General features: G+C 48.2%; 1 protein-coding gene across 1 annotated transcript; it reads right to left on the reverse strand.

Annotated features, from left to right (window-relative positions):
- Positions 1–7,857: 7,857 nt before the first annotated feature.
- FAM50A (family with sequence similarity 50 member A) lies at positions 7,858–23,231 on the reverse strand. Its single transcript, XM_049872451.1, has 13 exons — positions 23,053–23,231; positions 21,829–21,913; positions 21,634–21,733; positions 21,072–21,217; positions 9,905–9,981; positions 9,674–9,740; positions 9,483–9,544; positions 9,170–9,246; positions 8,787–8,841; positions 8,621–8,669; positions 8,475–8,545; positions 8,222–8,332; positions 7,858–8,092 (listed from the first exon to the last, which is right to left on the reverse strand). The coding sequence occupies exons 1-13, from the start codon at positions 23,161–23,163 to the stop codon at positions 8,084–8,086; spliced, it is 1,020 nt and encodes a 339-aa protein (XP_049728408.1). The 5' UTR covers positions 23,164–23,231; the 3' UTR covers positions 7,858–8,083.
- Between the last annotated feature and the right edge of the window lie 102 nt (positions 23,232–23,333).

A 23,333-nucleotide genomic window follows, 5' to 3' on the forward strand; every position in this document is an offset into this window, starting at 1 on the left:
AGAAAGCTCAATATCATCAGTCAGAACAGGGCCAGGGGCCGACTGTGGAACAGACCATCAATTGCTCCTACGCAAGTTCAAGCTGAAACTGAAAAAAATCAGAGCAAGTCCACGAGAGCCAAAATATGCCCTTGAGTATATCCCACCTGAATTTAGAGACCATCTCAAGAACAGATTTGACGCCTTGAACAGTAATGACCAAAGACCAGACGAGTTGTGGAATGACATCAAGGACATCATCCATGAAGAAAGCAAGAGGTCAATGAAAAGACAGGAAAGAAAGAAAAGACCAAGATGGATGTCAGAGGAGACTCTGAAACTTGCTCTTGAGCGTCAAGCAGCTAAAGCAAGAGGAGGAATTGATGAAGTTAAAGAACTGAACAGAAGATTTCAAGGGGCAGCTTAAGAAGACAGAGTAAAGTATTATAATGACATGTGTGAAGAGCTGGAGATGGAAAACCAAAAGGGAAGAACATGCTCGGAGTTTCTCAAGCTGAAAGAACTGAAGAAAAAATTCAAGCCTCAAGTCACAATAGTGAAGGATGCTATGGGGAAAATATTAAATGACTCAAGAAGCATCAAAAGAAGATGGAAGGAATACACAGAGTCACTATACCAAAAAGAATTGCTGGACATTCAACCAGTGGTACTGAAGGAAGAAGTCCAAGCTGCACTGAAGAGACTGGCAAAAAACAACACTCCAGGAATTGACAGAATACCAATTGAGATGTTTCAACAAACAGATGCAGTGCCAGAAGTGCTCGCTCATCTATGCCAAGAAATATGGAAGACAGCTTCCTGGCCAACCGACTGGAAGACATCCATATTTATGCCTGTTCCCAAGAAAGGTGATCCAACCAAATGTGGAAATTATACAACAACATCATTAATATCACACGCAACCAAAATTTTGCTGAAGATCATTCAAAAACGGCTGAAGCAGTATATTGACAGGGAACTGCCAGAAATTCAGGCCAGATTCAGAAGAGGACATGGAACCAGGGATATCATTGCTGATGTCAGATGGATCCTGGCTGAAAGCAGAGAATACCAGGAGGATGTTTACCTGTGTTTTATTGGCTATGCAAAGGCATTTGACTGTGTGGATCATAACAAATTATGGATAACATTGCAAAGAATGGGAATTCCAGAACACTGAATTGTGCTCATGAGGAACCTTTACATAGATCAAGAGGCAGTTGTTCATACAGAACAAGGGGATACTGATTGGTTTAAAGTCAGGAAAGGTGTGCATCAGGCTTGTATTCTTTCACCACACCTATTCAATCTATATGCTGGGCAAATAACCCGAGAAGCTGGACTATATGAAGAAGAACGGGGCATCAGGATTGGAGGAAGACTCATTAACAACCTGTGTTATGCAGATGACACAACCTTGCTTGCTGAAAGTGAGCAGGACTTGAACCACTTACTAATGAAGATCAAAGACCACAGCCTTCAGTATGGATCGCACCTCAACATAAAGAAAACAAAAATCCTCACAACTGGATCAATGAGCAACATCATGACAAATGGAGAAAAGATTGAAGTTGTCAAGGATTTCATTTTACTTGGATCCACAATCAACACCCATAGAAGCAGCAGTCAGGAAATCAAACAACACATTGCATTGGGCAAATCTGCTGCAAAGGACCTCTTTAAAGTGTTAAAAAGCCAAGATGCCACCTTAAAAACTAAGGTGTGCCTGACTCGAGGCATGGTGTTTTCAATCACCTCATATGCATGTCAAAGCTGGGCAATGAATAAGGAAGCCTGAAGAAGAATTGACGCCTAAATCACAGAAAATAAAAATCCTCATAACTGGACCAATAAGCAACATCATGATAAGCAGAGAAAAGATTGAAGTTGTCAAGGATTTCATTTTACTTGGATCCACAATCAACAGCCATGGAAGCAGCAGTCAAGAAATCAAATGACACATTGCATTGGGTAAATCTGCTGCAAAGGACCTCTTCAAAGTGTTGCAGAGCAAAGATGTCACCCTGAAGACTAAGGTGCACCTGACCCAACCCATGATACTTTCAATCGCATTACATATATGTGAAAGCTGGACAATGAAGACCGAAGAATTGTCGCCTTTGAATTGTGGTGTTGGTGAAGAATATTGAATATACCATGGACTGCCAGAAGAACAAACAAATCCATCTTGGAAGAAGTACAACCAGAATGCTCCTTAGAAGCAAGGATGGTGAGACTGCGTCTTACACGCTTTGGACATGTTGTCAGGAGGGATCAGTCCCTGGAGAAGGACGTCATGCCTGGTAAAGCACAGGGTCAGCGGAAAAGAGGAAGACCCTCAATGAGATGGATTGATACAGTGGCTGCAACAATGCGCTCAAGTGTAACAATGAGTGTAAGGATGGCGCACGACCTGGTAATATTTCGTTCTGTTGTGCATAGGGTCGCTATGACTTCGAACTGACTCGACAGCACCTAGCAACAAGAATAACAAATTTCACCTCAGTCAAAAGAAAACAATTTGAAGACTTCCCTGAGAGGCCACATGTGTCCTAACGTGGAGTGACAGTACCCTGTGTGTGAGGCTGGGAGAATTTGTCACTCTTTTCCATTGCTGGTGGAGCTGTAAAATGGGCCAGGCGCCAGGGAGGGGGATTTGCCAATATCTAGCCTATTCACTCAGCAGCTTAAAATAGAAAGAATGAGGAGGTTCTGTGCCCTGATATGGAAAGACCCAGAGGCTATTCTGACTCCATCCCAGGGAACAGCAGCAAGGTGCAGAACAGTAGGCTTAGGTGAGAAGAAGGGTGTCTGCTTATCCCTGCTCATCTCTGCAGAAACAGAGGACCGATAAGTGGGAGGTGAACCAAAATAAAATGATCTCTGCTGGGGCATTGCGGGAACTGGGCCTACCTGGAAGCAGGCATCTCAAAGTCTGCCTCTTCATGCTGAGGTGTGAACCATGTGAATACATTACTGATACAGAACAGTTAAAGGTCAGAAAAAGAAGAGTCACTCCCCCTCCCTTCAGCTCCGAAGCCCTGCAGACAGCTCTCTCTGACATTTCCATCTCGCTTTCTTCTGTCTCCTCCCTCCCTTCCAGCCCCACTGCTCCTCGGTGCCTAGTGCCTTAGCACATGGTGTTCACTCTGCCTGGAATGCCCCCTCCTGAGTTTGAATGGCTGACCTGTCGCTCAGATGTCAGACGAACTATCACCTTGCCAGAAAGTCCCCCTCTTCTTGCTTGTTGTTTGCTTCCCTATTTGTTGTCTATACCCCCCCCACCCCACCCCCACACACAGCAGGAACATGGGCCTGTGGGAGCCCGGAGTGGCGGCCTTCCCTTCTCCTGTATCATCAGTGCTCAGGCAAACCCTGGGAAATGCTGGTTGCTCACACCCCAACCTTGTACTCTCAACTCATTCTAGAGTGTCAAGAAACATCTGTCTTCCCCAGACCTTCTGTTAGCCCAAGACAGGAACCATTTCCAAAGCCAACTCTTCAGACAGGGATTGGACTGGACTATAAGATAGAAAATGATAACTGGTGAAGAATGAGCTTCTTGGATCAAGTAGACACATGAGACTATGTTGGCATCTCCTATCTGGAGGGGAGATGAGAGGGCAGAGGGGGTCAGAAGCTGGCCGAAAGGACAGGAAAAGAGAGAGTGGAGGGAAGGAGTGTGCTGTCTCATTAGGGGGAGAGCAATTAGGAGTACATAGCAAGGTGTATATAAATTTTTGTATGAGAGACTGACTTGATTTGTAAACTTTCACTTAAAGCACAATAAAAATTAAAAATACACACAAGTAAAACGATAAAGATCATGGAAAAAAAATAGGGACAACCCTAGGAGCCCTAATACAAGGCATAAACAGAATACAAAACATTACCAAAAATGACGAAGAGAAACCCGATAACTGGGAGCTCCTAAAAATCAAACACCTATGCTCATCTAAAGACTTCACCAAAAGAGTAAAAAGACCACCTACAGACTGGGAAAGAATTTTCAGCTACGACATCTCCGACCAGCGCCTGATCTCTAAAATCTACATGATTCTGTCAAAACTCAACCACAAAAAGACAAACAACCCAATCAAGAAGTGGGCAAAGGATATGAACACACACTTCACTGAAGAAGATATTCAGGCAGCTAACAGATACATGAGAAAATGCTCTCGATCATTAGCCATTAGAGAAATGCAGATTAAAACTACGATGAGATTCCATCTCACTCCAACAAGGCTGGCATTAATCCAAAAAACACAAAATAATAAATGTTGGAGAGGCTGCGGAGAGACTGGAACTCTTATACACTGCTGGTGGGAATGTCAAATGGTACAACCACTCTGGAAATCTATTTGGCGTTATCTTAAACAGTTAGAAATAGAACTACCATACAACCCAGAAATCCCACTCCTCGGAATATACCCTAGAGAAACAGAGCCTTCACACCCATGTTTATTGCAGCTCTGTTTACAATAGCAAAAAGCTGGAAGCAACCAAGGTGTCCATCAACGGATGAATGGATAAATAAATTATGGTATATTCACACAATGGAATACTACGCATCGATAAAGAACAGTGACGAATCTGTGAAACATTTCATAACATGGAGGAACCTGGAAGGCATTATGCTGAGCGAAATTAGTCAGAGGCAAAAGGACAAATATTGTATAAGACCACTATTATAAGATCTTGAGAAATAGTATAAACTGAGAAGAACACATACTTTTGTGGTTACGAGGGGGGGAGGGAGGGAGGGAGGGAGGGTGGGAGAGGGGTTTTTTTACTGACTAATTAGCTGAAAAGAACTGCTTTAGGTGAAGGGAAGGACAACACTCAATACATGGAAGGTCAGCTCAATTGGATTGGACCAAAAGCAAAGAAGTTTCCGGGATAAAATGAATGCTTCAAAGGTCAGCAGAGCAAGGGCGGGGGTTTGGGAACCATGGCTTAAGGGGACTTCTAAGTCAATTGGCAAAATAATTCTATTATGAAAACATTCTGCATCCCACTTTGAAATGTGGCGTCTGGGGTCTTAAATGCTAACAAGCGGCCATCTAAGATACATCCATTGGTCTCAACCCACCTGGAGCAAAGGAGAATGAAGAACACCAAGGTCACACAATAACTATGATCCCAAGAGACAGAAAGGGCCACATGAACCAGAGACTTACATCATTCTGAGACCAGAAGAACTAGTTGGTGCCCGGCCGCAACCGATGACTGCCCTGACAGGGAGCACAACAGAGAACCCCTGAGGGAGCAGGAGATCAGTGGGATGCAGACCCCAAATTCTCATAAAAAGACCATACTTAGTGGTCTGACTGAGACTAGAGGAATTCCAGCGGTCATGGTCCCCAAACCTTCTGTTGGCCCAGGACAGGAACCATTCCCGAAGACAATTCATCAGACATGAAAGGGACTGGACAGTGGGTGGGAGAGAGATGCTGATGAAGAGTGAGCTAATAATATGAGGTGGACACTTGAGACTGTGTTGGCATCTCCTGTCTGGAGGGGGGATGGGAGGATAGAGAGAGTTGGAGGCTGCCAAAGTTTTCACGAAAGGAGAGAGTGGAAGGGCTGACTCATTAGGGGGAGAGCAAGTGGGAGTGAGGAGTAAGATGTATATTAACTTATATGTGACAGACTGACTTGATTTGTAAACGTTCACTCGAAACTCAATAAAGGTTAATAAAAAAAAATACATACAAAGAAACATCTGTCTTGACAGCACCCTGATTTCTATCTCAGGCCTCCCAAGCTCTCCTCTGAATTCCAGATTCATACAGATCCAAGGCCCCAGGGAAAGGGCCCTGGGCTGCACGATGGACAGTTGTCCCTCCCAGTCTCCAGCCTGAGCCAGCCTCCAAGCCTAAAACTGAATGTCCAAGACAGCCCGAGCCCCTTTCCTGCTCTAGATTCCCACCTCAACCCTGCACTGGGGACAAGAGGTTTCTCCCCTCTGGGCCTGCCCTCCCCTGGGTTCACCCGCTTTGGCCACAAGAAAGTAGCTCTCCTTCCCTGACAGCCCCCTCCCTGCTTGCTCTTGACCACAAAAGGATCTCTTTCCCCAGCCTGTCCTCCCAAGTACTGAGGGCTATTTCCGGAGAACAGCTTGTCCCCGACGGAGCCCACAATTGGTCCTTACATTGTTTTCTGGGGCTGCTGTAACAAATTACCATAAAGTGGGCGGCTTGACACAACAGAAATGTACTCTCTGACAGTTCGAGAGGCCAGGAGTTCAAAACCAGGGTGTGGGCAGGGCCATGCTCCCTCCAAGTTTCTAGAAGAGGATCCTTCCTTGTCTCTCCCAGCTTCTGGTGATCCCAGTCATCCCTTGGTTTGTGGTCGCATCACCCCAGTCTCTGCCTTCATCGTCACATGGTTGTCTTCCCTCTGTATCTGTCTCTGTGTCTCTTCTCTTTTCACAGAACACCACTCAAACAGGTTTGATCTCGTATTAACTGTTAACACCTTCCAAGACCTTATTTCCAAAAATGGTCACACTCACAGGTACAGGGGTCAGGACTTCAATATATTTCTTTGGGGAACACATTTCAATCCAGAACAGTCCTCAAAGAGCCGTTTCCCAGAAGCTGCAGGGCTGAGGGAGGCTCCCTTGACTAAGGGTGAGTTCAGTGCTGGCTGAGAGGGGCTCCCTTCCCCCAAGAAGCCTGCTCTTCCGGTGGCTTCTCAAAGGGCAGGACAGGGGTGGCACCGGGGTCAGACGATCCCCCCCCTCAGGGTTACTGAGAGCCCAACAAAAGGCCCCATTCAGGTCATCAGACTTTTCTACCACTTTTGGGGACTAGGGCCAGGCCTCTCCACCACCCCAGCTGTGGCCCCAAGTTGCCCTGGCCTATGCTGCTTCTCCCTCACCCAGCTAACCTCTGATGGCCCCACAGCAGACACAGATCGGGAACCCAAGGTACCAACCAGGTCTCCCTGGGCCCTGCTTGAGGGAGGGTGGGCAGGTGGGCGAAGGAGGACACCTGGGCACACCACCTGCAGGGCGGACCCCGCCGATGAGCGAAGCCCAGCATCAGATCTGAGCGTTCTTCGAGGAAGTGGGCCAGACCTCAAGCTGGGAGTTCCCCTCCAGCAGGGGCTGCCTTTTCTCCCCTCTGCTTGGCCTCAGGCAAGGGCAAGCCAAGGACCCACTGCTGCCCCTAAGGGCCCAGACAGCAGTCAGCTTGCCTTCCTCCTCCAACCCCCTGTGGAGCCGGTAAGCTTACCTCAGCTTACCCCAGGGGACAATGGGTGAGTTGTCTGCTGAGACTTCGGAGGAACGCGGCCAGCAGCCACTGGCACTGCGAACCCTAGCACTCACCCAAGCCGGGTTCATCATCACTCAAAAGTAGAAACGACCCAATTGTCCATCAACAGATGATGGATAAACACATTGTGGTCCATCCATACAATGGAATACTACCCAGCCACGGAGAAAAATGGAGTCCTGATACATGGATGAAGACATGATGCTGACAGAAGTCAGACACAAGAGAACAACATTGTATAATACCACCGATAGGAATGACCTAGAACAGGTAAATCCATACCAACAGAAAGCAGATTAATGGCTGCCGGGGGCTATAGGGTCGCTACGAGTTGGAATCAACTGGACGGCAATGGGTTTGTTTTGGGGGGCGTTGGAGGAGGGGCCTGGGGAGTGACTGCTAATGGGTCCCGGGTCTCCTTTTGGGGTAAAGAAAATGTTCTGGAATTAGATAGTGTTGGTTATACGACAGTGTGACTGTACTAAATGCCACTGAATTATACACTTTTAAATGGTTTCAAATGGTGGGTTTCATGTTATATGAATTTGATCTCCATAAAAAAAGTAAAAAACAAAACACACACTTCTTCACAATGCTAGCTTCAGGGCTGACAGGGGCATTCTTTATTGTCAATGACAAAGCAGTAAGTAACAGCACCAGGGGACAGAGGAGGAGCAGCTCCTGTCACCTAGCCCTGTCCCCCAAGCCCTTCCTAGTGCCAACATGCCTGGCACAGGAGGAGGGGCAGAAGGGGCCACCTAAAGTCCTAGGAACTGGAAGGGAGCCAGGAGAACTGAGGCGGCACCGCCTCCCACGGGTGTTCACCGGATCTGGAGTGATGGTGACAGGGACAAGGGTGAGGACAGGAGACAGAGAAAGAAACTGAGAGATTAGCAGGGGCTGGCAGGGACGCCACACCTGCGCAGGGCCTCCCGGCCTCCCCGCCAGCCTCTCCTCACCGTGTACTTGTCCCACTTTTTCTCAGGGTCATAGGGCTCCCAGCGGCTGGCTGGAAAAATGTGCTTGTTCTTCTCGTACCAGCTCCTCAGCACCACCTTGCCAGCATGGGACTGAGGAAGGAAGGCAGGCTCGGAACCCCTGCTCAGGACAAAGGCACCCGGACTTCTCTCTCCCTCCAGCTCTTCCCCACAGGCAGAGTACCCGCGCCCAGCTGAGGGGCACCTTCCCCCGGCCCCCCGGCCCCCACTGTACCTCGTCCTTCTCCACAGTGGCGTCACTCAGCAGCCGCACATCATCATGAACGTCAAAATTGAAGAGCGGCCCTGCAAGGGAGAAGGGCTGTCACCACGCTGTGGCCCCACAGCCTCCTGGGGCAGGTAGTGGAAGGGCCCACTCACCACTCTTCCCTCTTGCCTTGGTGACGATGAAGTCGTAGAAGCTGTGGTGCTAAAAGCCGAGGGCAGGAAAGCAACAGTGTGACCACCTAGTTGGCCTCCCCACTCCAGCCTACCTGCAGCTCATGGCCAAGGAGTGCCCTGTGGGCAGTGGCCAGGAGGGACTCACGTGAGGTATGATTAAGTCCTCCTTGATGTACATGAGCTGCTCCACCCCAGCTGACCTGGAGGGAAAGGGCCAGGGTGTGGGGGCAGCGCCAAAGCTGGGGCTCCCCTATATTGCTCTGGTGGTGAAGGTGAGGGAGAGGCGCCCGGTGGGCCACCTGCCCACCAATGGGTGCTTCTGAGCGCTGTGAGCCAGAGCTCGGCTGCCATAGGTGGGCATTGGACCCTGCCTGAGGCCACAAACTCGGGGCGAACGCCTGCAGTAGCCACGCCCTGAACCCCCCATGCACAGGTAATCGCCTCCTCCGCGCACACACCCCGGTGGCACTCATCCCTGCACGCAGCCACATGTGACGCCCCAGCATGTCCCCCGCAGCTGCACCCTACCTTAGCTCACTGAAGTCTTTGCGCAGAATCTCCAGTGCCTTCTGCAGGAACTGCTGCATGGTGTTGCCCTTCTTCATCTGTAAAGCGGCCAAGAGCCACCGAGAAGACCCAGGGGTGGCGCAGCAAGGACGGAAGCCAGAGAAGGGCTCTCGGGAAGGGCCAAGGCGGCATGGCCATCTTCCCTGCCACCCCAGGGAGCCCCCACACACAGCTGCCCATGGGCTCTCAAAGTCCTACGTTTTCAACTCCTTCCCAATGAATCCAAGGGAGGCAGAGGCTTGAGGGGGGCAGGGGCCAGCCCCACACGGCATACCTTGACTGTCCGTCGGTGCCCAGAGCCATCCCAGTAACTGAAGGTGATTTCAATTTCCTCACCTATGAGTCAGAATGGTCACTTGGGCTCCAGACCCCAGGTGTCCCCGCCATCCCCCCACCTTTCCTCGGGCTCAGTCCCCTGCCCGGCTTCCTGCTGCCCAGGTTACTCATCCAGATATCAGTGCTCACTCTTGATCTTTTCTTGCTTGGCTTCCCACTCCTGTCGTAGCTCCTCCCGTAGCCGGTTCTCTTCCTCCTGGGAGAGGAAACGGGCAAAGGAGTGAGGCCCAGAGCTGCTCAATGACGGTGCAAGCAGGGCCCTGCTCCCTGAGCAAGATCCTCAGCCAGGATCCAGGCCAGGGCTAGGGGCAGGAGTTAGGGCCAGAACCAGATCCAGCCTGGTCAAGGTGTGGCCTTTACCTCACGGTCTCGGTCAGGCAAGAAGCTTGTGTCCACATCTGGGTTCTTCCCCAACTTCCTCTTCTTCGTGATAACCTCTGGAGCAAAACAAAACCCAGGAGTCAGCTAGCACAACTGGTCCCACCTCTGGGGCACTCAGACCTTGAGGGCTTAGGTCTCAACTTAGAGCCCCTTCCTCAGAGATTCCCTTAGTCTGGCCTGGCTGGGAAGCACTCAAGGTTGGTCTACCTTGGTCACTACTTCCAGCAGCTGGACAGGAGACTAGGGTGATAGTTTCGTCCCACTGGCCACCACTCAAAGGACCTTGGAGGTCTCAAGGAATCTGCTGGTGTCTGAGTAGATGTGCAGAGGGATGGATGCTTGTGGAGGGCCTCTTTGTGCCAGGAGTTGTTCTCATAATCCTTGGAACAGCCCCACCGAGGGTGTGATTATTCCTTTTCCCAGGTGAGGAAACTGAAGCTGGGGAGAGTTAAATAACTGGACCAAAGCCATGAACCCATTGCCATCGAGTCAATTCTGACTCATAGCAGCCCTATAGGACAGAGTAGAACTGTCCCATAAAGCTTCCAAGGAGCGCCTAGTGGATCTGAACTGCTGACCTTTTGGCTGGCAGTCATAGATAGCACTTAACCACTACACCACCAGGGTTTCCCAACTTGCCCAAAGTCCCTCAGCTAATGACATCTGAGCCAGGTGGGGAGCGGAGGGAAAGACGCCACAAATGCTCAGGCCAGGGCCTGCCAATGTCATGGGCTCTGGGACTCAGTTGCCCCAATTAAGATACAGATGAACTAGAACAGTTATTCTTCAACCTGTTGATGTCATTCTCCAACCTGTTGGTATCAGGATCCCTAACGCTCTTAAAAGTTACTGAGGCCAGTCTTTATGGCTTGGAACACTTAATATTGTTAAGATGCCAGTACTACCCAAAGGTATCTACAGAGTCAATGCAATCCCTATCAAAATCTCAATGACTGTTTTTTTTAAGAAATGGACAAGCTGATTCTCAAATTCATATGGAATTGGAAAAAGTTCCAATAGCCAAAACAATCTTGAAAAGAAGAACAAAGTAGGAGGACTCATACTTCCAAATTTCCAAATGTACTATAATGCTAAAATAATCAAAACAGTATGGTACTAGTGTAAGGACAGACATATAGGCCAATGGAACAGAATTGAAAGTTCAGAAATAAACACACCTATCTATGACCAAATGATTATCGACAAGGATGCCAACACCATTCGATACGGAAAGAACATTCTCTTTAACAAATACTGCTGGGACAAGTGGATCTCCACGTGCATAAGAATGAAGTTGAACCCATACCTCACACCATATAAAAAACTTAAAATGGATCAATGACCTAAATATAAGGACTAAAACTATTAAGCTCTTAGACGACAACACGGGGGGAAATCTGCAGGCCCTTGGATCTGGCAATGGATTCTTAGATATAACACCAAAACCACAGGCAACAAAAGAAACAAATAAATAGATAAATTGGACATCAGAGCCACCCTATAGGACACAAAACTGCCCCATAGGGTTTCCAAGGAACATCTGGTGGATCTAAACCGTCAGCCTTTTCATCGGCAGCCATAGCTCTTAACCACTACACCACCAGGGTTTCCAGACAAATTGGACATCATCAAAATTTAAAACTTTTGTGCATCAAAGAAATTTATCAACATGAAAAGACAACCCACAGATTGGGAGAATAGTTCGCAGAACCATATATCGGATAAGGGTTTAATATCCAGAATATATAAAGAACTCCTACAACTTAATAACAAAACGACAAACGACCCAATCAGAAAATGGGCAAAGGATATGAATAGGCACTTCACTAAAGAAGCCATTCAGGTAGCTAACAGATACATAAGAAAACGCTCTCAATCATTAGCCATTAGAGAAATGTAAATCAAAACTACAATGAGATTCCATCTCACTCCAACAAGGCTGGCATTAATCCAAAAAAACACAAAAGAATAAATGTTGGAGAGGCTGCAGAGAGATTGGCACTCTTATACACTGCTGGTGGGAATGTAAAATGGTACAACCACTCTGGAAATCGATTTGGGACTTCCTTAAAAAGCTAGAAATAGAACTACCGTACGATATAGCAATCCCACTCCTTGGAATATATGCTAGAGAAAGAAGAGCCTTTACACGAACAGATATATGCCCGCCCATGTTTACTGCAGCACTGTTTACAATAGCAAAAACATGGCAGCAACCAAGGTGCCCATCAACAGATGAATGGATAAATACATTACGGTATATTCACACAATGGAATACTACGCATCGATAAAGAACAGTGAGGAACCTGTGAAACATTTCATAACATGGAGAAACCTGGAAGGCATCATGCTGAGTAAAATTAGTCAGTTGCAAAAGGACAAATATTGTATAAGACCACTATTGTAAGATCTTGAAAAATAGTTTAAACTGAAAAGAACACACTCTTTTGTGATTACGAGAGAGGGGAGGGAGGGAGCGAGGGTGGGAGAGGGGTACTAAATAGATAGTAGACAAGAACTACTTTCGGTGAAGAGAAGGACAACACTCAACACAGTGGAGGTCAGCACAACTGGACTAAACCAGTTTCCTGAATAAACTGAATGCTTCAAAGGTCAGCGAGGCAGGGGTGGAGGTTTGGGGACCGTGGTTTCAGGGGACATCTAAATTAACTGGAATAATAAAATCTATTAAGAAAACATTCTGCATCCCACTTTGAAGAGTGGTGTCTGGGGTCTTAAATGCTAGCAAGCAGCCATCTAAGATGCATCAATGAATCTCAACCCACCTGGATTAAAGGAGAATGAAGAACACCAGGGACACAAGGTAATTATAAGCCCAAGAGCCAGAAAGGGCCACATGAACCAGAGACTACATCATCCTGACACCAGAAAAACGAGATGGTGCCCGGCCACAACCGATGACTGCCCTGACAGGGAGCACAACAGAGAACGCCTGAGGGAGCAGAAGTACAGTGGGATGCAGACCCCAAATTCCCATAAAAAGACCAGACTTAACGGTCTGACCAAGACTGGAAAGACCCCGGTGGTCATGGCCTCCAGACCTTCTGTTGGCCAACTACAGGAACCATCCCCGAAGCCAGCTCGTCAGACATGCATTGGACTGGTCAGTGGGTTGGAGATGGAAGCTGGTGAGGCAAGAGCTACTTGGTTCAAGTGGACACTTGAGACAAGGTTGGCATCTCCTGCCTGAAGGGGAGATGCGAGGGTAGGAGGGTAGAAGAGGTTTAGAAGCTGGCAAAATGGTCATGAAGAGAGTGGAAGGAGGGAGCGGGCTGTCTCATGGGGGAAAGTAACTGGGAGTATGTAGCAAGTTGTGTATGGGTTTTTGTGTGAGAGACTGACTTGATTTGTAAACTTTCACTTAAAGCACAATAAAAATTATTTTTAAAAAAATGGGCAAAGGGTCTGAATAGATTTTCACCAAAGGAGAAATACAAATGCCCAATAAGCACATAAAAAAGATGTGCAACTTCATTAACCCTTAGGGAAATACAAATCAAAACCACAATGAAATACCCCTTTATCCCCACTAAGATGGCTATGCCCCCACCTGTCTGTCAGTTTGTCGTACTGTGGGGGCTCGCATGTTGCTGTGATGCTGGAAGCTATGCCACTGGTATTCAGATACCAGCAGGGTCACCCACGGCAGACAGGTGTCAGCTGAGCTTCCAGACTAAGACAGACTAGGAAGAAGGACTCGGCAGTCTACTTCTGAAAAGCGTCAGCCAGTGAAAACCTTATGAATAGCAGCGGAACACTGTCTGATATAGTGCTGGAAGATGAGCCCCCCCAGGTCAGAAGGCACTCAAAAGGTGACTAGGGAAGAGCTGCCTCCTCAAAGTAAAGTTGACCTTAATGACGTGGATGGAGTAAAGCTTTCAGGTCATTCATCTGATGATGTGGCACGACTCAAAATGAGAAGAAACAGCTGCAAACATTGATTAATAATTGGAACGTGGAATACAGAAAATATGAATCTAGGAAAATTGGATGTCGTCAAAAATGAAATGGAACGCATAAACATTGATATCCTAGGCATTAGTGAGCTGAAATGGACTGGTATTGGCCATTTTGAATCGGACAATCATATAGTCCACTATGTGGTGGGAATGACAACTTGAAGAGGAACGGTTTTGCATTCATCGTCTAAAAGAACATTTCAAGATCTATCTGGAAGTACAACGCTATCAGTGATAGGATAATAGCCACACACCTACAAGGAAGACCAGGTTAATATGACTATTATGTAAATTTACGCACCAACCACTAGGGCCAAAGATGAAGAAATAGAACATTTTTATCAGATGCTGCAGTCTGAAATTGATCGAACATGCAATCAAGATACATTGATAATTACTGGCGATTGGAAACGAAGAAGGATCAGTAGTTGGAAAATATGGCCTTGGTGATAGAAACAATGCTGGAGATCAAATGATAGAATTTTGCAAGAACAACGACTTCTTCATTGCAAATACTTTCTTTCACCAACATAAACGGCGACTATACACATGGACCTCGCCAGATAGAACGCACAGGAATCAAACTGACTACATCTGTGGAAAGAGACGATGGAAAAGAAAGCTCAATACCATCAGTGAGAACAAGGCCAGGGACCGACTGTGGAACAGACCATCGATCGCTCATATGCAAGTTCAAGCTGAAACTGAAGAAAATCAGAGCCAGTCCACAAGAGCCAAAATATGACCTCGAGTAAGTATATCCCACCTGAATTTAGAGACCATCTCAACAATAGATTTGACGCATTGAACACTAGTGACTGAAGACCAGACGAGTTGTGGAATGACATCAAGGACATCATACATGAAGCAAGAGGTCATTGAAAAGAAAGAAAAGACCAAGATGGATGTCAGAGGAGACTCTGAAACTTGCTCACAAATGTCGAGCAGCTAAAGCAAAATGAAGAAAAAATGAAGTAGAAGAATCGAACAGAAGATTTCAAAGGGCAGCTCGCGAAGACAAAGTACTATAATGACATGTGCAAAGAGCTGGAGATGGAAAACCAAAAGGGAAGAACACGCTCGGCGTTTCTCAAGCTGAAAACACTGAAGAAAAAAATCAAGCCTCAAATTGCAATAATGAAGGATTCTATGGGGAAAATACTAAACGACACAGGAAGCATCAAAAGAAGATGGAAGGAATACACAGAGTCGTTACGCCAAAAACAATTAGTCAATGTTCAGTCATTTCAAGAGGTAGGACACGATCAGGAACTGATGGTACTGAGGGAAGAAGTCCAAGCTGCTCTGAAGGCATTGGTGAAAAACAAGGCTCCAGGAATTGACGGAACATCAATGAGATGTTTCAACAAACAGATGCAGCGCTGGAGGTGCTCACTCGTCTATGGCAAGAAATATGGAAGACAGCTTCCTGGCCAAATAACTGGAAGAGTTCCATATTTATGCCTATTCCCAAGAAAGGTGATCCAACCGAATGTGGAAATTATAGAACGATATTATTAATATCACATGCAAAATTTTGCTGAAGATCATTCAAAAGCGGCTGCAGCAGTATATATCAACAGGGAACTGCCAGAAATTCAGGCCGGTTTCAGAAGAGGACATGGAACCAGGGATATCATTGCTGATGTCAGATGGGTCCTGGCTGACAGCAGAGAATACCAGAAGGATGTTTACCTGTGTTTTGTTGACTATGCAAAGGCATTCGACTGTGTGGATCATAACAAATTATGGATAACATTGCGGTGAGTGGGAATTCCAGAACAGTTAATTGTGCTCATGAGGAACCTTTACGTAGATCAAGAGGCAGTTGTTTGGACAGAACAAGGGGATACTGATTGGTTTAAAGTCAGGAAAGGTGTGTGCCAGGGTTGTATCATTTTGCCATACCTATTTAATCTGTATGCTAAACAAATAATCTGAGAATCTGGACTATGCGAAGAAGAACGGGGCATCAGGATTGGAGGAAGGCTCATTAACAACCTGCGTTATCAGATGACACAACCTTGCTTGCTGAAAGTGAAGAGGACTTGAAGCACTCACCGACGAAAATCAAAGACCACAGCCTTCAGTATGGATTGCACCTCAACGTAAAGAAAACAAAAATCCTCACAACTGGACCAAAAACCCACATCATGATAAACGGAGAAAAGATTGAGGTTGTCAAGGCTTTCATTTTCCTTGGATCCACAATCAACAGCCATGGAAGCAGCAGTCAAGAAATCAAAAGACGCATCGCATTGGGCAAATCTGCTGCAAAGGACCTCTTCAAAGTGTTGAAGAGCAAAGATGTCACCTTGAAGACTAAGGTGCACCTGACCCAAGCCATGGTATTTTCAATCGCATCCTATGCATGTGAAAGCTGGACAATGAATAAGGAAGACCGAAGAAGAATTCATGCCTTTGAATTGTGGTGTTGGTGAAGAATATTGAATATACCATGGACTGCCAAAAGAAAGAACAAATGTGTCTTAGAAGAAGTACAGCCAGAACGCTCTTTAGAAGCAAGGATGGTGAGACTGCGTCTTACATACTTTGGACATGTTGTCAGGAGGGATCAGTCCCTGGAGAAGGACATCATGCTTGGCAGAGTACAGGCTCAGCGGAAAAGAGGAAGACCCTCAACGAGGTGGACCGACACAGTGGCTGCAACAGTGAGCTCAAGCATAACAACGATTGTGAGGATGGCGCAGGACCGGGCCTTGTTTCATTCTTTTGTGCACAGGGTCGCTATGAGTCGGAACCGACTCGACGGCACCTAACAACAAGAAGATGGTTATGATCTGAAAAATGGTCCATAGTAAGTGTTGGTGAGGATGTAGAGAAATCTGGATCCTTGTTCATTGCCAGTGGGAACGTAAAGTGGTGCAGCCTCTATGGGACACAGTCTGGTAGTTCCTTAAAAAGATGAACGTGCCGGGGGTGGGGTGGGAGGTATACTTTAGGTCGTAAACCCACCCAGTGCTGCTGAGTCGATTCCGACTCATAGCGACCCTACAGGACTTGTTATTTTATTTTTTTGGCGATGGGGAAAGTGGCACCAAATGTGGAAGTAGTGAGAACGGCACAACCCAAGTACAAACAAGTGTCCCCGCACGTATGGATGGGTACAGGCACACTGGTGTACGGGTAGGTACAGGGGTGCAGATAGGTGAGGACAGATAGAAGTATCTTTGCCCCATTGCCTTCAGGTTGATTCGACTCATAGTGACCCTTTGGGACAGAGCAGAACTGCCTCATAGGGTTTCCAAGGCTGTAATCTTTATGGAAGCAGATTGCCACAAATTTCTCCCGCAGAGCAGGTGGTGGGTTTGAACCACTGACCTATCGGTTAAAAGCTGAGCGTTTTGAACCACTGTGCCACCAGGGCTCCTTAGAAGTATCTATACCATAACTTTTTGCTGTTGAGTCAATTCCGACTCACAGCGACCCTATAGGACAGAGTAGAACTGCCCCCCAGGGTTTCCAGGGAGCACCTGGGGGATTCGAACTGCCGACCTTTCGGTTGGCAGCCGTAGCACTTAACCACTACGCCATTATAAAAAAAAAAATTTTTTTTTTTTAGGTATGTGTAAATACAAATATGTGGGTGTAGGCACATACATTCATTGAAAACACAAATACGTATACGCCACGGATATAACCAAACACCTTCCAAGATTGGTTTTCTGGGTTTGAAAGCTTAGGACCATAGTCTCACAGGGCAACTCAGTCAACTGGCATGACTGAGTTCACAAAACCATGATCTCCATCCTAGTGAAGTGAGTAACATCTGGGGTCTTAGAAGCTTTTGAGCGGCCAACTAAGGTGCAAGTACAGGTCTCTACTCAGCAGGAGTAAAACAGTAGGAAGGCAACTAAAAATTCAGAGAAGAAACAAGTCTACAGGAGCCAGAATCTTATCTACCCAGAACCCAGAAGAACTAGATGGTGACCAGCTACCACCACTGACCGTTCCGACCAGGGTCACGATAGGTGGTCTCAGATAGAATGGGAGAAAAAAATGGAGAACTCAAATTCTTATTAAAAAAAAAAGACAAACAGGAACAGTAGAGGTCAGAGGACTCCCTGAGACTATCACCCTCAGACATGCTTTGAACCTAGAACTGAGCCTAACCCCTGAGATCACCTTTTAGCGAAATAGCAGAGTGGCACACACAAAAAAGGACATTACCCATATGACCAGTGCTCTACTTAAAAACCACCAGTATGAGACCAAAAGGTCATCAATTACTCAAAAGCAAAGATGAGAAGATAAGGGGGCAGGGAAACTAGAATACTGGAAATGGAACAAACAGAACACAAAGAGAATGTGGACAGATTGTGATAAACGCACCTAATATTGCTGAACAATATGTGCAGAAATTGTCAAACGGGAACCTAACTTCCTGTGTAAACCTTCACCAAAAACTCAATAAAATATTATTCAAAAGAAGAAAAAAAAGGGAACATAGATTTATCGTATGACTCTGCGGTATATACCAGAAGTGAAGGCAGAAACACAAAGAGAAACCTGTACACCAATGTTCATTGCAACACCGGTCACAATGGCCTTAAGGTGGAAACAAGCCAAGCGTCCACCAAAGATGAATGGATAAACACGATGTGCTATAGCCACACAATGGAACATTACCCAGCGCTAAAGAGAAGCAGAGTTCAGATGCGTGCTACGACATGGATGAACTTTTAAAACATGATGCTGAGTGAAATGAGCCAGACACAAAAGGACAAATATTGCATAATCCAACATACAGAAAGTATTTAGAATAGGCATGTTTGTAGAGACAGAAGGTAGACTAGAGGTTCCCAGGGTCTGGAGGGAGAGGGGAGTTATTGGGTACTGACTTTCTGTCTGGGGTGATGAAAAACTTTGGGAAATAATGGTAATGGTTGCACAACATGGTGAATGTAATTAATGTCACTGGACTGGACACTTTAAAAGGGTAAATTTTTTTGTCATGTATATTGTGCCAAAATGTTTTTTAATTTTCAGGGAAAAAAAAAAGTTACTGAGGACCCCAAAAAAGTCTTGTTTACGTGAGCTGTAGCCATTGGTCTTTGCTGAATTAGAAATGAAGACAGAGGCACATTTAAGGCTTGCGAACACCCAGGCATGCAGCCGCCATCTGTAGAGCTATGACGTCACACCCGTCCTGAGGCCTCCGGCAAGCTCCACTACGCACCCCTGAGAGCAGGAGACTAAGAAGGGCCAATGCAGTCCTGAAAGGCCTTAAGCCAAAAATATCCTCTGAAGTCTTCTTATAACCAAACAATAGTCCAGCTTAACTAGTAAAAAATGTCTGCCTTGATGAGCATTAAACTCTTTCAAGAACTACTTATATAGGATCAAACTGACAACATCAACTTGAAAGGTTAGACAAGAATCTTAGAGGGCAGTGCCTTTATGTCAACAGAGAAGGAACAAGTCAGAAAAGCAGGGTGAGAATGGTTGCATAACTCAAAAAATGTAATCAATGTCACTAAATTGTTCACGTAGAAACTGTTGAATTGGTGTATGTACTGCTGTGTGTATTCTCAACAACAAAATAAATAAAATTTAGGGGAAAAAAAGACCCCCAGGGGTCCCTGGAGCACACTTTGAGAACTGCTGGCCTAGAAGGTAAGTTTGCACTCTATCTTGACACTCTAGGGCAGGAGTTCTTAAGCCTGACTACATATTAGAATCATGGGGAGAGATTAAAAGACGACGCTGGCCCATCCCCAGGTCCCTGAGAGGAAACCTCTGGAGCGAGGAAGACGCTGCAAAGCAGGGTTTTATAAAAGCCCCTCTGGGTCTGCGCTGTCCAAAACAGGAGCCCCCAGCACTCACAGGCAGCTAATTCAAGGTGATAATATTTTAGATACATTGGGTTAAATATATTGTATTATATTCACTGCATAGTGTATTACATATCATATAGGTTATATAGTACGTTATATATTATAACGTATCATAGCAACCCTACAGGACAGAGTAGAAGTGCCCCATAGGGTTTCCAAGGAGCAGCTGGTGGATTCAAACTGCCAACCTTTTGGTTAACAGCCATAGCTCTTAACCATTATGCCACCAGGGTTTCCAATAACGCATTAGTAAAATTATTTTCATCCAAACAGGGTGGCCCCAGCGTGCCACCATTTGCCTGCTCCCCTCCAAGTGTTGCCACCCAGCCTGTCGCCACAGCTGTCCAGCACCATCACCTGTCTCAGTTCCCTCCACCCACCACCATTCCACCAGTATCCCGCTTTCCTAAAACAGCCAGCAGCCTGCTTCACGCCCTCCACTGAGGCCTGTAATGCTACTTGTTACAAGTCTTCAAATGTGTCCAGATCCCAAATGTGTCAACTAGATGCTTTCTGTCCATCTGTGCACGCTTTATCTTCTGACTCTGCACACTCTCCTGACCCCCTCCACCTTCTCTGCTAATGAAATTCTGCTCATTCTGAAGGCCCAACTCAACTGTCACCTCGTGGGAAGCATCCCCTGACCTGAGGCTGGCCCCATGGTGTCCTAAGCGTGTGATGACCTGTCTGCCTCCTACTAGGAGGGGATAACATCCTGCTTGTGTGCTGGCCTCCCCCTGGCCAGGCCCAGAGCAGGTGTACAGTGCATGGGGCCTCCACGCCAGCTTCTTCCTTGTTCCCAGCTCTCCCAAGCTGTCCCTGTGCTCTAGTTTTTGTGGTCTAGACCTGCACTGTTCAACTCCGTAGCCGCTGAATATATGTGGCCATGTACATTTTTGTTGAAATTAATCAAACAGAATTAACGTTTTAGTTCCAGGACAGGTGAGCCACACCTCAAGTGCTCGGGGTCACACGTGGCTCACGGCTACCATACTGGGCAGCGCAGACGTAGAAGACTTCATCATCACAGAAAGTTCTACTCTTCGTGGCACCTGTGAAGGGCAGCTTCTCCTGGAGCCTTCCTGGTCGCTCACTCTGCCGGGCGCACCCCTACCACAGCCACTGGCCTAGTTCTGACTCCAGCTTTGCACACGGTCCAACCTAGGCTTCCTAACTGCCCTGTGTGAGGTGGTGGAGGCCGACTGGGTGATGGGCTACTGCATTCTAGAGCCAGATACCTGGGACAGGGTACCCTGTGGGGGCCTGGGCAGGGCTCTTCCTACCCCCAGCCCCAGGCCTCCCCTCACCTTCCCTTTCCAGCTCCTCCTCGTATATCGCCACCTCCTCCTCCTCCTCAGCTCCCTCCTCTTCTTCCTCAAGGGTGAACGACAGGCTCGAGATCTTCCGCTTAGCCTCCTTTTTGCGCTCCTTCTCTCGCAGCTTCTCCAGCTTCCTACCAAGGCACCAGAGGTCCTCATGTTCCCTACGCCTGGCCCACGCCCCTTTCCCAACCTATGTATGGGGGCCTATTCAGGGCAGACCAGGTCTCCTTGGTACCCCAGGAAAATCCCACTGCCCAGGGCGTCCTTTCTGGATAAGACACAGAGGCAGACTGGGCAGAAAGGGATATGAGGAATACAGCCTGTGCAGGCACCTGATGAAAGGAAAGGGTATGACCAGGACTCACTGCCTTTTCCAGAAGGACAGAGAAGGATGAAGGGCAAACCATGGAGACTGAGAAGACATCATTGTAGGACCCAAGAAGACAGGCAGGAGAAAGACAAATCCCAGAGCAGAAAATCAAGATCTCCCCACCCACAATGTACAAACAGCTCAGGCCAGCCATGGGCACTGGGAGGTGGGACCCACAGCTGAAGCTCCTTGGACTGCTCCTTCTTTGCCAGCTGCTTCTCCCGCTCCTTCACCAGTGCCTCCTGCTTGGCCTTCATGTCATTCAGGGTCACCAGACCTGAGAGGAGACGTGGGGGAAAGACCAGTCACCCAGAGCCAGAGCAGGAGCAGGGGCTGCTAGGCCAGGAGAGAGTGGCATGGGTGCCCACTCACCCACAGTGCTGGACTTGAGCTCTGCCTCCACAGCGTCGTAATGTGCTGAAAACTTCTTGTCAATGTTGGACTTCATTATATTTTCCTGCCGGGAAGGCAAGTCAGCAATGAGACCCAGCTGTCACCCCAACAGGGGACCTGGTTCTAGTGCCATATTTGCCCCTGGGCACACTATGGTATGACCTAGGGAAAAGACACGCGTCCTCTTTCCTTTGTCAAAGGGTTCCACAGGATTGTGAGGGGCTCTTCCAGGCCGAGAGTCACCTGTGGTTAAGTCTCCTCCCTCTGACTTTGGACTTGCTCTCACCCTGTCAGCTCTCTCCAGCTGCCTGGAGCCCTGGGCCTTTTCATACGCAGCTTTTAAGCCAGGTGTCAAGACCCAAGCCAAGGGATCTGAGAACAGGGTGAGGGAGAAAAGAGTGGTCAAGGGGCCCCAGTCCCTGCAAGATTTTTTCTCTCCTGGCCCTGACACAGGTCAATAGCTTCCTGTCAGGCCTCCTCTCTCTAGCCCAGAGCACTAGCACTGCGTCCACCCTTGTCTGGCCAGTGGCCTCCAAAGCAGGGAGTCCCCCAGGGAGAGCAGGGTCACAAGCCAATGCGAAGTAGGAGCGGGCTTCCACCTTGCACCCAAGTCCCTGCTCTTCAGACCAATCTCCCCCAAATGCGCAAGCTGACGGCTCCTTCCTTCTTTGTTCCTGGCTGCCCATTGTCAGTCGCCACTCACTGAAGTGCTTCATGAACGCCGTGCACATCAGAGGCTCACGCCTGTGGCTTGGTGGGGACATGGGTGCCTGCGTCTGTGACTGTCCCTAAAGAGAGGGACTGCCCTTGGCGGAGCCAGGGCCCACTGTGATGGTTGAGGGTCAACCCACCAGGTTGCACAGAATAGCAACACTTCCCGCGCACTCCCACGGTTGTTACCAGTTATCTCGGCCCCTGAGGTAGCATGAAGCTCGGCCCATCTTGCAGATGAGAAAACTGGAGCCAGCTCTCATGTCACAAGTACGTGCTTGCCCAGCCAGGACCCCAACCCAGGTCTGCCTGCCGCGCGTGCCGCGAGGCCACTGTCCGGGGCCGCGGTCTGGGTCCCCGAAGTCGCGGCGGGGCCGCCAGAGGGCACTCGACGGGCGGCGGCGCGCAACTCCGCGGCGGCCCGCGCCCGCGCCCGCGCCCGCGCCCGCGCCCGCGCCCGCGCCCGCGCCCGCGCCCGCGCCCGGCGCGCACCTCGGCGATCCGCTGCTTCATCTGCTCCATCTGCTCGCGCTGCTTCTCCCGCTTCTTCATCAGGTGCATGGCACGACCCGCCTCACTCGCGGCGCCCTTGTACTGAGCCATGGCGGCGGCGGCGGCGGCGGCGGCGGCGGCGGCGGCGGCGGCGGCGGCGGCGGCGGCAACAGCAACGGGCCGAGTCTCGGCAGCGCAGCGACGCTGGCTATGCCGTCAGCGGACGTTGTGACGTCGGCCACCCGAGGACGCCGTGGGCTCCGCCCCGCAGACCGCCCCGC

The sequence above is a fragment of the Elephas maximus genome, chromosome X, assembly GCF_024166365.1.
Source record: "Elephas maximus indicus isolate mEleMax1 chromosome X, mEleMax1 primary haplotype, whole genome shotgun sequence".
In the NCBI taxonomy this organism is placed as follows: Eukaryota; Metazoa; Chordata; class Mammalia; order Proboscidea; family Elephantidae; genus Elephas; species Elephas maximus.

What these genes read in the sequence shown, in the direction of transcription:
- FAM50A (XM_049872451.1), bottom strand. Translation starts at nt 23,163, where the DNA reads ATGGCTCAGTACAAGGGCGCCGCGAGTGAGGCGGGTCGTGCCATGCAC. An exon ending in TGCCTGACCGAGACCGTGAG is followed by an intron (nt 9,741 to 9,904) that starts GTAAAGGCCACA and finishes TTCCTCTCCCAG; the next exon opens with GAGGAAGAGAACCGGCTACG. An exon ending in GGCACCGACGGACAGTCAAG is followed by an intron (nt 9,247 to 9,482) that starts GTATGCCGTGTG and finishes GCCGCTTTACAG; the next exon opens with ATGAAGAAGGGCAACACCAT.